We start from the raw sequence: 16,166 nt of genomic DNA, 5'->3' as shown, positions 1-16,166 counted from the left end.
ATAACTTAAAGGATAACATTTCAATCCCATATACTCACTCCGTCCCACTCAGATGTTTACGTTATTATTCGGCGCGTATTTCAAGGCTTTTATAAAGTATATTTTCATAATATTTTTTCAAAAAAAAATTGAATAAAAGTTTAAATATAAAACTTTTATTCAAAAAAAAATTAAAAAAATATTATAAAACTATACTTTAAACGAGCATTGAAAAGTGTACCGAAAAGTAACGTAAATATACTCCATATGCACGCCAAAGAGAGAAAGCAATATATTGTAGTCATGTAAAAGCAGCAAGAGTTGGTTTCAACAATACAATATATGTACCTAAATTGTGCCTATAATACAACAAGAACTACGGACAAAAAAAACAATTATTAGTTATTACTATAAACAAGTTTCCAAAACCTAAAAAACATGATATTTTATACGAGGTAGCTTCCCAAAAAAAATCATTTATAGCTCCAGAAAAACCCATGTCAACAGGCGACGATTTCGATTTCTTGATGTTGCGGCTTGTGGTCAAATTCTGTTCGCCTCCCATTAGCAAAGTCTGTTCTCAGCAATTTAACACATCCCAAGGAGCTGAGATTATATTCAATCCAAAACTGAACTTAGTCTATAATAAAGAAATAAGATGGTAGAATATATATTAATCATGATACATTTTTAATGGATCCCTACGAAAATCACCACTCTGGCCAACAAAAACTCCAGCCCATTTTCAACCTCAGTTGGTAATGGATTATAGTTTGTTTTAAAAATCTAACGAGTAACGTCCCAACAGGCAACAGATAGATGGTAAAGTGAGGGAAGAAAACAATTTCTGCTATAAATCTTACAAGAAGCTTGTGGGACAGAACAGAGGGCCTGATAACAGAATCGTTCATTGCAAAATGAAGTACTACACATTCATACTTGTAAAAGTAAGGTTGAATCTCATTTGAAAGCATGGAATGTGTTGGGAATTAAAATACAATTTGTTTTTCAAACATTTATGCATCATCTTTATTTTATTTCCTCTATTCCTATTTAGGGTGGCCACACTTCATTCCTTCTAAATTGAGAAAGAATGCCCATTCCTTCTATACATAACTATTTCTTTTTTGAGAAAATTTCTGTACTATACATAACTATATAGGTAGAGTTACTTTGACTACTTATGTAAAGTTACTTCTCTCTACATTGACTCTCTTCAGTCTCTTCCCAAATTTCTAAAACAAATCACCCAGGAGAGATTAAGCCAATAATAAAACCAATATACAAAGCTACTAAGCTAGCACGGTGCCAAGATCTTGTTTAATTATGATTTATATAATTGTGATTCCACATAACGGAAAAGTAAATACAACAAACCTCACCTAAATTCAGTAATACTCTCATCAGCAAAACTCCAATCAAACTCCAGCGGCAGCTTTGACTTCAGGATCCGTCTTTCCCTGAATCGGTAACAAGTAACTGAATATATAAGCAATACTACTGACACCCACTGATGAATGGAATGATATAGAATGTAAATTATTAGCACTGGATAGGTACTTAACAACTAGCAGCTACTCCCTCAGTCCCTTCCAATTGTTTACATTTCTAAGCAAGTGTCCGGCACGCATTTTAAGGTGCATAAAAAGTATAGTAATGTAACTTATTTTTATAATTTTCTTTTTCTGAATAAAAGTTAAATGTTTTAATTTTTAGTCAAAAAAACAAAATTGTAAAAAGAAATTACAGAACTATACTTTATATGCACCTTAAAATGCGTGTCGAACACTCTCTAAAAAATGTAAACAATTGAAAGGGACGGAGGGAGTATTATTTAAGTCAATCTTATCAATCCAAATGGGGACAAGCAATAATAATATAGAAGTAGCTTTACTTAAGAACAATCATGTAGCTGAAAAGACGTAACCAATTAAACTACATAATGGATAAAAGATGATATTTTAATATTTGGGATTGGGAAGTTATAACCATAATAGAGCAACCACCACCAAGGCACCAACCCACACACACACATATATTTTAATTGACAGACCTCAGGTGGAGAACTGCTGCGAATTTTCCGCGTAGGCGTCCTCATTGTAACAAGTTCCTCTGCTGATGTAGGGTGGATACCCACCGTAGCATCAAAATCAGCCTTTGTCAACCCAGCCTTAATTGCAATTGCAAATCCCTAAAATCAACAGTTAACTGTTAACATTAATAATTTTACAACAGAATATATAAATACTGTACCCCGCTATATTAAATTGAAACACATGACAGAGAACAGAAAGCAACCTGCACAATTTCTGGTGAATCTTCCCCACACACATGCAATCCCAAAACCTTATTAGTTTTTGCACATACTATCATTTTCATGAAAACCCTGTCTGGGAGGCCAGAAAGTGTGGCCTTCAAGGGCCTGTAATTCGATGTAAAAACATCGACATCACCAAACTCTTCTACAGCCTGCGAACCCTCAAAATGTTAGGCACAATAAGCATATCATCAAGGTGCGGACTTAGGCAGAATTGACATACCTGTTCTTCTGTAAGACCAACTTGTCCAATAGGCGGCTGAGAAAACACTGCAGAAGGTACGGCCCTAATAAAAAGTACAATATGCTGGTCAGGTACAATTTTAGTCGTCACCTTTATTGTGAATTACCGCCGAGACACTTCCACAAGAACCCAAAAGAAACAAATGGTAAAATTCAATAGTTAAGAGGTCCTCAGATCCCCAATGGTTCACCATTAACATAAGCAACAAACATGCCATTCAATAATTACATTTATATTAAGTTATTAAAATATAATGAATTCACGTCAACCTCATCTATTAAGATTGATTTCGCGTTGCCACCAAACAATAACTAGGGAAAAGATGAAATACCTAAAATCTGGTTTTGAGGGTTCGTTTGCAAACAATGTCTTTGCTAATGCACCTCCCTCCATCAAAGCAACTGGAGTTAAATTTATTCTATCTGTAACATCTCCAACAGCCCAGATTGATGGAACTGATGTGCGAGAGTACTCATCAACCTGATCACACAATCTAAAAATCAGTCACGAAACAATTAGGTCGGAGAACTAGAGGAGAAAATTGTCATATTTGATTTCAGCACCTGTATTGCTCCATTCTTGTCCATTTCCACCCCTACCATCTCCAAGCCTAAGTTCTGCAGCACGCAACTTTATTTGTAAGCAATTTAATAGTAGTTTTAGTTTTGTGTAAATCATTTAAAGGTGTTATAATAGATAAGATCCAGGAGTTTGCAGTTTATAATTTCAAGTACTTCAAGAAGTTATTGCAGGTGACCAGGTAAATTTACAGAAGAAATTCCATAATGAAACACAGAGATAGCAACAATTAACGATTAATAAATTTTAGGTAAAATTTGACCTCCAAAGTAATAAGTCGCCTAGTCAGAAAGGTTATTCCCTCCCCCTCCTTTCATGACAAGGTCATGGGTTTAAATCCTTACCCCCCCCCTCCCCGTGATACCTAAAATTCTAATATGTTGAATTCTATATAATGGGCCCACCTTTGTATTAGGTCTGCGTCCTGTTGCAAACATGACATGAGAGAAGCCTTCAATTGTGCCTTTGGTAGTTTTTAAAGACAGTGTACCATCAGATGATTTCACAATAGCCTGGGGTGACTCTTCTGTGTGAAACTCAATTCCTTTTAGGGACATTTGTTCTGCAACAAAATCTCTTATCTGGATGTAAAATAACAGAAGTTTTACTACAAAAAGGTTGATACATATATGGCAATAAATAATAAGCAAGCAACTTTAAAGCCTCTCACCTCTTCATCAAAACCTCTCAAAACCTTCTTTTGGCGTATGAATACATGGACATCACTTTTCAAACCATTGAAAATGCCAGCAAACTCAACTGCTATGTAACCACCCCCTACGATGGCAATTTTCTTTGGACGTGTAGGCAAATCAAGGGCAGCGTCTGAGTCTATTACATACTCCCTTCCAGGTATTTCTGGAACAAAAGGCCTTCCTCCAACAGAAATTAGTATATTCCTCGCTGTATAGATTTTTCCATCGACGTCCACTGTGTGGGGATCCAAAATCTACAAATCAGGTCGAAATTTCCAATGGCTTTGTGATTAAAATATGTAACTAAGTAAAAGAGAAAAGGAGGACAGAGAGTTAGTTCAATATATTTCTGAAGCTATGTAACAGCAAAAACCTTTCCACGCCCTTCGATCAGTTTGACATTAGCATTTTTCAGAATATTCTTGTAGATAGCAGTAAGACGGTGAAGTTCGGCATTTTTATTTGCAATCATGGTACTCCAATCATGCTTGGGTTCAGATTCATAGGACCATCCAAAACCACCACTTTCTTCAAATTCGTGAGAATATTTGGATGAATACACGAGCAGTTTCTTTGGTACACATCCCCGGAGAACACACCTACAGTACAAATTAATCGAGCATCACATAAGACACAGCACTGAACATCCTTAGTCTTTTAAAAGAACATGGCACTCTAAATTACGTGAATATGTATTAAATTTGACCAAACAATTGTCTAGATAAATATACAAATTTCGGAACCAAACTATAATTTCGCTTTGTGTTTGAATGGGGTGAATGCAATTGGAATAATGGAATGAAATTTGTACTATTTCACGACTAAACATTCTAAATTTCCATTCCTGCCAATCTAAACTAAAAATTATACCCCAATTTGAGAAGGAAAGCTCCCCTGCCCATCCTACACATTTGTTTCACAAATGTCAGCATTACAAAATTTGTATCCTCTCAATTTTTTTACTCTTCCCTCCTATCTTCATTAATTTTGTTTGAACAACTTTTATTTCATTTCATTCCACTGGCCCCAATCAAACGGAGCATTTTCGGCCTTCCAGTCAAAAAACAATGTCTACTGTCGTATTGTTTCCTGCCAGTAATACTTGCTAGTCTTCGCAATATTCTGTCCCAGTGTCACTGTCTGAAAAGTGCAAACTTTAAACCATAAACACCCTCTGTATGTTCACCGTTACACAAATTAACAAAATTTATTAAAACTGACCAGAGAGCTTCTTAAAAAATAAATGGTTCTTAGACTGCATAAGTATTCACATGCATCATTAAAACTTTTTTTTTTCTGAAGATGATATGGTAATAGTACATATCAATGCAGAAGGTTCAATTTATCTATTCCATCCTACTTAACGAAATAGAAATTTGACAGACTAACATCCATACAACTATATTAATATAGAAACGAAGGTTAACCAGAGATTAAACAGTCATACCAATACACAAAACACACAATCATATTCTATATACACAAAAGATACCACACAAACAAACTCATAAATATGAAATTCGAGAGACACGCATATTGAAAGCAATCATTAATTTTAGACACACTCGATTAGAATGTAATTTGCAAGATAAAGCTACACTAATTTAAATAATGAAGATGATCAAAAAATATATCATCCACACATATACGCAAAATATTTGTAAAATATCTAAGGGTCAAGCTACATTCATTTTAAAATGAAGTTGATAAGAGACATCAACACAATAAATACACAAAAAAAATTGTTTGAAGTTTATGCATACACACACTAAGAATTAAGAATCAAGTTACATTTAATTTAAACGAGTTGAACAGATATATACCGACACAACATTTATTCTAAGCACATATAAACACTAAGAAACACGAAATTGAAAATTAGTAAGGCTACATTAGTTCAAAAATGAAGCTACAACAGAATTCCACAGCCTTACGTTCCACCGACGCCTCCGGTAGTCTCGGAAGAGATAGTAGCGAAAGGAAGCTCACAGACCGCAACGGAAGCCCCGAAATTAGCAGCGAAACGAGAAGCTCTAACACCGCCACTGCCAGCACCGATTGTAAACAAGTCAAAGTCATAGTGTTTTGGCTCGGCACCGTTCGTTGACTCGGCTCGAGTACTAAAGCGACGAAAGCGATTACAATTGGAATTGAATTGAGATGTATTAGCGAAAAAGTCTAGGGTTTTGGATAAGTGAGTTGAGGAGGAGAGGAGAATAGGCGAGAAAATGGCGCGGTGGAAGGTGCGGTGGTGGAATAGAAGGGTCTGGAAGGAGATGGCTGTTGGTTTGGGGAGAGTGATGGTGAGTGACGTGGCAGCTGCCATTGATTTTGTGTGTGAAGCTCGGTGGTGGTGGTGGAGTTATTTTCTATCCTTTGAATTTAAGGGCGTGTTTGGACGTCATTGAGAACGTAGGGGTTTGTGGTTTTCAATTTTGGTTTTGCTAATTGGGCTTTGTATTTACTAATGATTTAATTTTTTTCACTAATAGTGATATCGGCTTTTTTCAAATAAAAAAAATCCCGTTTAAAAATAGTTTTGGAAAAATTCTGCAATTTTTTAAAAAGTTTATAAAGATAATTTTTTGAAAAATAATATTTTAATTCTTTTATTTGAAAAATATTATTTTTCAAAAATATATGCAACTTGATGCAATCTCATAATCTGGACAAATTTCTGCAACTACATGTAGTCTCAAATACAACAAAAAAAAACATGATGCATCTAGTTGCATATGTGTTTGATTTTGGTTACACCGTATTTTTGTAAATATTTTTGAAAGATGAATGAATTATAAAATAACTAAAAAAATTAGTATTTTTGATAATTCTCTTATTTTTTATGATGTTGTTAAATGTAATTGAAATATAGTTTTATATATTATTGATGATAAAAAAAGAGGTGTGGAAAGAATATTTGTTTTGTGGGGAAAGATTTAAATGATTTATTTAGTTTTCCGACTATGTAAAATAAAATATTAAAAACACAAAATTGAAAGAAAACCCATCTAATCTAAGGTATTATATTGTCTTCCGATTTTGATTACGCGATACAAATAATCCTTTTCTCATACATCAGTTAAACAAATTACTAATCATTTTCTTGAACCATTAATTAATATCTGTAAATATTCAGAGAAATGGACCTAAATTTCATTAATTCAATAAAAAATAATTAAAATATTAGTTTTGAGAATTATGGTCCAAGATATTACTTTAAAACGGGATATCGTGTAGTGTATTGGAAATAGGAAAAAACGCTAAACGAAATAACGTTAAGACCGATTTTATTTTTTTAAAGATGTACACCTCAGGCTATGTTATTCCCTAACAATACAATAAAAATTACATAAGGGGGGTTGAATGTAATTCTGACTACTTTTTCAAGATTTTAAAACAGTTCTTACTCAACAAATATATATGTGATTGATTTGCAGATTGCGGAATACAAGATTTATATGAATCAAATCACAAAGTAATAAAAACACAAGTTTTTAAAACTTTCTGGTGGATTTGAAATTATCCACCAGATATATATATATATATAATCAAGTTCTATGGAGACCCAAAGTTTTTGGAGACTTGGAGACCATGATCTACACCGTTCATGTTAATCTAATCTAATGGTGTAATTTTTATTCATTGTATCTGTTACAATCACTTATAAATTTGGTATTTCTGATTAGAAAAATGAGTAGTTATCAACGGTTACATGCATAACTTTTTAGGGCTTCAGTCACGTGTTTTATCATACCGTACTTCATCAACAATTCAACATCCTGCATTTCAAATTAACAAAAAAAAACATCCTGCATTGCTTTCATTTACTTATTTTTTTTGTGGACAAGGCTCTAAATTAACAACTATAATTATTTTATAAGTTTTTTTGTAAATTGTCTACTTATGCAATAATATTTTTGCATTAAATCATTTGTAGAATACAAAATCTGAACCACGGTATTTATTCAAAAAACATGTGTTGCTTATTGTAATCTGCAACTTTCTATATTTTAATTTTGTACAGGATTTTGCATCAATTTCATGCATATTTCTGGTTAAATGTAACTGAATTTATTCATATTTTATTATTTTCTTGACTTGGTATTAGTGATCAGTACCTATGCAGGATCTGTGGATTTTTCGGACTTGTATATATTAAATATTGCATAGACTACAAGGAGTACATCTTGTTATATATGAACACCATAACATGTGCATGAGTAACCTTGACTCATTATAGTATTATACATGTCTTGTAAAAAGATGATCGGACCTTCCCTGTAAATGAGATTGCAGAACTTGAAGGTTTTTCTCTATCGGGATCCTTCACCACAACAAACGTATATTTTAATGAATAATATTTTGGTATTGCTCTCTTTTGGGATGGGTGCAGAATATTTAATTTGAAAATTGCAGGCCTCACAGAAGAGTACGTTTATTCGGTTTTTCCTATACGTGAAATTAGGGCAGTTAAAATTCTCAACCGTAGGATATGTTATAAAATAAATGGTGATAGATAGGGTCTCCATAGTCTCCAATAAAATTGGGTCTATATATATATATATATCGAATGAGAACTCTGTGAAGCTTGAATAGCTCACAGTTACTTACAAGTAGAACAAACAAACTACAGAGAAATTCTTGACAGATACAACTTTTTCTATCTGTCTTTGAAATGTGTTTGCTTAGTTGAATGTTCTACTAGCTACACTTGGTTTATATATCACCAAGTTTACATGACAATAAGACAAGATAATAAAACAAAACATATCTAGTCTAACTTCATGTTGCTTCACTACTCTATTCCAGCATTTTTGAATATATTCACAATAGCATGGAAATGGTAATGCTTCTTTGTTCTCAAATTCCTGCTTATCAGGCTGCCACATTCCTTTTACAAACACCCAACGCATGTGACTGTGTTGTCACTGTCAACAGATATTTGAGTTTGATTATCCGTCGGGTACATGCTTGTCATCCGTCGGGTAGATTTGTTGATCATCCGTCGGATAGCTTTGTTGATCATCCGTCGAGTAGCTATTTGTCACTTGACTCCATTTCAATTATACAGAATTATAAGACATCTAATATTTACAATTAATCAACCTATTATGCATATCTACTAGTAGTCAACATGACTCATATGCTCCTACAGTATCTACACAAAGTTGTTTGCATAATTGTGCTACAGTACTTATTTGTTACATAAGCTACTCACCCAGTGGATGTCAAATTGTCATCCGTCCAGACTATATTAAATCATCCGTCGGGACTATATTTGATCATCTGTCGAGTGCTACAAAATACAGTAAGTTGAATCTACTAAGGTGTTTTGTTTAATTTATCATCAAATTCACAACATATTCCTAATAATCTCCCTCAATTTATGTCTACTGGAATTGTAGCCATAAATTAAGAGAAACTTGATGATAACAAAACACCCTAATGAAACAGATTGAAAAGTAGTAGATAAAACTAATAAGTGTTGCAATATTTACTGAAAATTGAACAAAGCAAAGTATACAAAGAAGTTGCTCACAATCATTATCAAGGTGTTGCGCTAGTCTAAGCAGATAAGTCTATTTCCTTGAGTGTCTGGATTTCTTCCCAAGCCTCATGTTATTCTCTTCTATCTGATTTTGGAGTTATTTGTGGAACTCAAGTTCATCAGCTTCTGAGAGATCTAGCATTTCTTACATTTCCAATAGAGTCTCATTGCCAGAGATACTCAACTGGTCCTCTAATCTGAAGAATCTTCTTACTCCTTTTTCATCCCTGAATTCCATCAGCCAATAAGGCCTCAAATGCACTCTCTTTCATGTGAAGGGAATTGACAGAGTTTTTGGTAGTGCATCTTTAGCTGTATTACTCCTCAGCTCCTCAATCTTCTTTAGAACTAATCTCCTTGCAGTCACATTGTATCCAAAGTTCTTTTTGAAAGATGAGTAAATCTTTATTAGAACAAATTGGCTTTCTAGAAGAATCATGTGAAGTGGTCATATTATCTCTTTTCCTCCTTATATTTAAACACCAGACTTTCAGGAAGATGTCTGTGAGCATCAATTCCTCTTACTTCTTCCAATTCATCTAAGTAGAGGTTTATGTCAGAGAACTCCTTGATGTCACAGATGTATAACAAATCTCCCTTGTTGATTGTAGATTGAGATTTGGTTAGGGTCTTAGATCTGAGAGTCACGGGTTTCACTTTCTTGCTTGCTCTGGTCTTTGTCTTCTTGGCTTGTTGAAGATTGGAAAGTTTAGTTTAGGAATTGGTAAGTTATCCCAGTCTACTAGCTCATCCTTTGAAATTATGGGCTCACCATGAATATTCCTTGTTGGATCCACCACCTTGAATTCTTCAAATACCATTGAGGGTTTTGATGTCTGAGTTGAAGTTGTAGACTTTTTTTAATGTAGTCTTCCATTTCCTCATCACGGAAGTCCAATTTTCTTTTGGAGTGGAGCTTGTATCTGAATCTTCTTTTCTGTTGTGGTTCATCTTGCACTTTTTGATCTTGAGGTTCAGCAATTACAGATGGTTGTACAGAAATCTCAGTTGTAGTCTTTATAGCTTGAAGTTTGGCCAAGATAGCAGCTTGCTCTTTCTTTTGTTTGATCTTCATAGCATCTAAGGCACCTTGCTTCTTTTCTTGCCTGATTCTTTCCTTCTCTTCCTTTTTAACTTCTACAAACTGAGGGTGTCCAGCCACCACACAGATTTCTTTATTATTTCTGTAAATCTTAGAAATTCTTCTTTTAAGTGCTGAATCAGCTGGATCCTTGAAAAATGCAATTGACCTAGCCAACAGCTTCTTCTCATCTGGCCTAGGTGTTTCATACACAATATCCATAGGATTTTTGTCTGAAAACTTTGAGTAGTTTCTTTTAGGCTTCATGAACAGTTTTGTTTTTGGAGATTTGATGCAATATGTTTGACCCTTTTCCAGATAATTCAAACTCATTTCATTCACAGAGATGTGCTTGACTTGAGAGTGATGATTGAAGACTTTGTCTGGTTTCTGAATTGGTCCAAAATTCTGTTAAATTTTTGCATCTATTTTCCTCCATTTCTCTTTTAACTCTTTCTCAGCTGCTGCTACATCAATCTTTAGCAGTTTATCATTTGTTTCCAGTTTTGCTGCTTCCAGATTTATGATGTCAATGTTGTCCATGACTGGTGGCTTTGTGAAAACAATTGTTGGCACAATTACTTTGCTGACTTGGATGTTGAGTTGTTTCTCCCCCTCACTAGATGAGCCTTTCTCCTCCTTTTTGTTAGCATTAAGTTGGAGAGTGGAAGAGAGTTGAGCAGTTACCAACTATTGAAGCAAAGCAGTCTGAGTTTCTTGATTAGCAAGTATCTTGGCCATTGACTTCTCCACATCAGATAATCTAGAGTCCATGGCCTCAACCTTTCAATTGAGATCAACCTCCTTCCTTAGCTTCTGAGCTAACTCAGTCATGGTGGTTCCAAGAAGTCTAGCATCCAACTTTGCTATGAAATCTTGTTTTACTTTAGAGACTTCCTGCTTGATTTCATCCACACTTTGACTGTGTTGGAGAGCTTGTATCAAATGCAGCTGGAGTGCTTCCAGATGTGTTGTTAGTAGCCTCTTTGTGCTGGCATTTATAGATGCTTAAATGGCTATTTGGGTGTCATGAATCAGCTTGAATAGTGTTGATTGGAGATGTGAGTAGGAGCATTCTTTTGTTAGCATCCAGGCAGGAACATATGCATCTCCCCCTATGCTCATGCTGTCTTCCTCATCATCCCCACCAGCATCCTCAAATGAGTCTTCATCCAGTTCAAAATCACTGCCGGTAGTTGAAGGCATAGCAGTGATTGCATCCTTTGCTCTTTGTAGAGATTGAGTAGTGTGCACCAAATTAAGAATTCTTTCAGCCTCCTCATTGCCCTTTACATCTAATATTTGATAAGCTATAACAGAATGAGTAAATGTCTCAACATCTAGGAAAATAGAATCTATGACAGCTTGATATTCTTGCTGAAATAGTCTTTTCCTTTCTGCATCATTGACATTCACTGACTCACTTGCAATGGTGTCCATCCTTATCTCTCCAGTACCTGCATTTCTCTCAATATCTCTCTCTTTTTGCATCAAGGTCTCCCTTTGGCTTCCCACCCTCACACCCTGTTGTGCATATGTTGTGTACTTGATGATTTCATAAACAAAACACCTAAGTAGATTTTACTTAGTGAAATAATGTAGCACTCGACGGATAAGAATTATAGTCCCGACGGATAACTCATTATAGTCCCGACGGATGATGACTTATTATCCATCGAGTGAGTAGATTATGTAATAATGAGTCTGTAGCACATTTCTGCATAGACCTTTGTATAAATTCTGTAGTAGCATATAAGTCATGTTGACTTTAACTAGATATGCAGAATATGTTGATTAATTGTACATAGATGATGTCTTGTAATTCTGCATAAATGAATTGAAGTCAAGTGCCAAAATAGCTACCGACGGATGATTAACAAAGCCATCGATGGATGATCAAATGGCTATCAACGGATGTTTTATATAGCAGTCGACGGATGATCAATGAAGCCATCAACGGATGATCATAAAGTTGACGGATTATCATGTATTCAACGGATAAAGAATTCAAACATTAGTTGACAGTGACAACTGGTCACATGCGTCGGGATGTATGCAAATGGAATGAGGAAGCCTATTAACCGGGTAATAGAGAACAAAGTAACAAAGCATAAGACTCGATAGTTTTTATAATGATTCTATCTTTTGTCTTTGTAATCTTGGTAATATATAAATCAAGAAGTAGCAAATAGAAACATGAATCTGAGATACAAAAAGTGAGAAAAATTTGTAAGCAGAATTATTAGCATTTCTCTGTATTCTCAGTAGTTCAAATTTGTAAGCAGCTGTGAGCATTCTTGCACACAGAGTTCTCTCGATATAATATATATCTCTGGTGGAATTGTTTAAATCCACTAGAAAGTTTTTAAAGACTCTTGTTTTTAATTACTTATGTTTTGATCCACTTAAGTGTTTTTTTCGCATTGTGCTAATCAAAACACTTATATTTGTATTCGAGTTTGAACATTTTTATTTCAAGAAAAAGGTTCAAGAATTACATTCAACCCCCCTTCTGTAATTCTTGCTACATTGTTAAGGGACTAACAATTGGTATCAGAGCAAGCTCTTAATTAACAAAGAGTTTAAAGATCAAAACAATTTATTAAGATGAACAAGAAGGATGTTGGAGTCAAGATTCCTTTTCTAGATAAAGATAATTACCATCATTGGAAGGTAAAGATGCATCTTCATATGCTTTCTCAAGATGAGGTATAACGACTCGTATATTTTATTATTTAAATATGTAATTGTTAAATAATTAATAAATAAAATATGTGTATTGGTAGTGTCAGCAGTGTATTGTGTGTTACTATTTTTATGTGTGATTGTGGATGTATAGGGATTATTTGTGTAATAAATAGTGAGTGTTATTATTCTGTTCCACTTTAAAAAGTGGATTTAATTGCAGATTTATTTCCATAAATATTTGGATGATCTCTAAAACTGGTTTTATAATTTTATAATTACAATAATTATTTTGAGACTTTCTAAAATTGAGAAATCAATATTTCATTATTATTTATTTTTAAATGATTTTCTGAGTGTGATTAATGGTAAAATCCATATTTAATTATGGAAATCTTCAAAATTATGAAACTTATATTTTATTAAGTTCGTATTATTATGAGAATTTTAAAATTATTTTGGGAATTTTCGGAGTTAGTTTCACCCGCGCGTCGATTCGTTTAGTTAAGAAAAGCGGGTATAAATTGCGTTTCAAAAATTGTTTTAAAATTACGAAATTTACGTTTTTATTTACTTCGGGATATTTGTAACATTTTAAGACTATTTTTGTAATTTTCTGAGATTGTTTTAAGTGCAGTTCGGTTCGTTAGTCATTAAATGCGGATACTAGAAGTGTTTCAAAAATATTTTAAAAATCATTAAAATTTTATTTTTGTTAGTTTCGAAATTTTTAGAAATTTTTAAAATTTGTTTGACAATTTTCCGAGTTATTTTTAATTACAAGTTTATCCGATAAAATTGAAAATGCGAAACAAGAATCGAACTTTGATAAGGGAGAGACACGTGTCAAATGTTGGAGGAATAATCAGATGTGTGGTAACTGCTGATTGGTGCGTAGCTGTGTTAAAAAAACAAAAAAAAAACAAAATACACAGGCACTTAATTGAGCCCTGTGTCTATTTCTTTGATTCTCTCCTTCTCGATCAAGCTCTGCTCTCTCTCTCACTTCAGTCTCTCGCCTTATCCCTTCATCCCTCCCGCGTTTCTCCTTCCTGCTCCTGTCTCTCCCCTCGGTTGTCCCGGTTTCCGATTTTACTTCTCCGATTGCCCCTGTTTTTCGGCCGTTTGCAGTGGGTTCGATTTCCTGCTTAATCTTGTCGTTATATGCATAAGTGTATATATACTTGAGTGTGTATATGTGCCTGTGTGTATGTCAAGTCCTGGTGTGTTCGTGTTCATTATTTTCGGTTGTTAGTGGCCGGCTTCTGTTTCTTTCCGGGCTGTGCTTTTATTTCCGGTGAGGCGCGTGTGTGGCGCACGTGTGCTTATCGGGTTAAAATTTTAATATATATTTTGTTCATTTTGTTTCTACAGGGAATTTATTTTGAGTGACTTCGTGAAATAAAATTTTGTGTGGAAAATAATTTGATTAATCGGTGAAACCCGCGATTTTGGAATCCGAATTGGGTACCTCCGAGTTTTACCGCCGTCAGCGATGAGCCTCGGCGAGCCGACGGTGGACAGTGATGATATAATTCTGAGTCCTAATATTTTAAAATAAATAAATAAATATAAAATGCAAATACAAATATAAGATGTAAATGATTATATTTAATTGGTGTTGAAGAATTGTGAATCGACGTTGTTGACTGAAATCGGTGGTTGGGAATTGGATTGTAGTTGATTTGGATTTGGTTATGATTGATATGACGTCGAGTTGTTCGACGGGTTAGTCCGATAAATAAAGGAGGTGATGCCCAATTTCCGAGAAACCGAACGACAGAAATACGGGAGCGTATCCAGTAATTATCGGGTCGTCGAACGAGTATATATAAATATATATATATATATATGTTGTATACGAAATTTGATTGTATGTGGTGGTGAACTGTTTTGTCAAAAAGTAATAAGCCTAATTTTTGTAAAATGACGGGTATATGTATTTTTCCGAAAACGAACCCCGAACCTATTTTTCGTGAATGTGAACCCTAATTGTTGTGTGTGTTATTATAACATGTGTAATTACGAGTCAGGAATTGATATCGAATGGGTAGGTCGTTAGCGAGGATATGTCAAGCATACCTAGACGCCTAACGTAGGGTATTTCGGCTCTATAGGTTCTAGTCGAAGGACTCAAGAATTGAAGTCGAACTAAAGATAACCTAGTCATCAGTCGACAAGAGCAGCGAGGTTCCTAAGCGAAGGACCTGAGTGTTGAGGTCGGATCCAGAATAGTCAAATAGTAAAGCGATAAAGCCTGAGCGTCCGAGTCATCTCAGAGTCAATTAGTATCAGTTGTAAAGCTCTGCAAGGCAAGTACCCCTGACCATTCTTTTATAGATCAGTGTATATGAATAGCTAAATGTTTTATTCTCGTAATGGAACAGAAACGTTTTAAGTTACGTATCCCCTGTATTTGAAAATGTTGTTTAAAATTATGTTTTGGGAAAAAATAACTTCTGAAAACACCTATCTCTAAACGTGATTTAAATGAAAAGAGTTTTAAATAGTGTGCTGTGATAAAATGGTTTTAAAAAGAGATAGGTGACAGTGATTTTGGAAACTGGATAAAGAGACTATTTTAATCCACCTATGTCGTGGAATATTTTGATCCACCTATGTCGTGGAACTTTGGAAAGAGACAAAAAGGGAATTCAGTTGATCTATTGGAATTGCGTAAGAGGCCCGTTATTCGGTAACGGCCCAGCATGAGGTTGCGTAAGTGGCTAATTGGGTTGTGCATTCTGTTTAACCGATTAGTCCAGCGTGGGGGAAAGACCTAGCTAGTCTTTTCCCAAGTTCTGGAACACATTCTATTTCTGGACGGCCGTTAGTCGCTGTCCGGTGAGGGTAGACTGATCAGCTATCTTCACCCGTTAAATGTCCAATAAATTTGATTGATTCAGTTTTGAAATTGTTTAACAAAGCAACGTGTTTGAGATAGATGATTTTGTGGTTCCAGTAACGGAACAAGTGATTGAGGTTCCAGAAACGGAACAAATGATTTTGGGTCCCCGTAACGGGACAATGGTTTTATG

The 16,166-nt window shown here is 34.6% G+C and overlaps 1 protein-coding gene across 2 annotated transcripts; it reads right to left on the bottom strand.

Moving 5' to 3' along the window:
- Positions 1 to 247: 247 nt before the first annotated feature.
- LOC141697041 (glutathione reductase, chloroplastic) lies at positions 248 to 6,235 on the bottom strand. 2 transcript variants are annotated; one of them, XM_074501225.1, is made up of 11 exons: positions 5,749 to 6,235; positions 4,188 to 4,413; positions 3,790 to 4,068; positions 3,524 to 3,700; positions 3,104 to 3,157; positions 2,872 to 3,020; positions 2,520 to 2,583; positions 2,278 to 2,448; positions 2,033 to 2,170; positions 1,362 to 1,439; positions 248 to 553 (listed from the first exon to the last, which is right to left on the bottom strand). In XM_074501225.1, the coding sequence occupies exons 1-10, from the start codon at positions 6,138 to 6,140 to the stop codon at positions 1,398 to 1,400; spliced, it is 1,692 nt and encodes a 563-aa protein (XP_074357326.1). In that variant the 5' UTR covers positions 6,141 to 6,235; the 3' UTR covers positions 248 to 553; positions 1,362 to 1,397. The 2 variants fall into 2 exon arrangements, with proteins under 2 accessions (XP_074357326.1, XP_074357325.1); XM_074501224.1 differs by having other exon boundaries at positions 248 to 585; positions 5,749 to 6,234.
- Between the last annotated feature and the right edge of the window lie 9,931 nt (positions 6,236 to 16,166).

Source organism: Apium graveolens, chromosome 11 (assembly GCF_009905375.1).
Source record: "Apium graveolens cultivar Ventura chromosome 11, ASM990537v1, whole genome shotgun sequence".
NCBI classification, from domain to species: domain Eukaryota; kingdom Viridiplantae; phylum Streptophyta; class Magnoliopsida; order Apiales; family Apiaceae; genus Apium; species Apium graveolens.
This window is presented reverse-complemented; position numbering and strand designations above follow the sequence as displayed.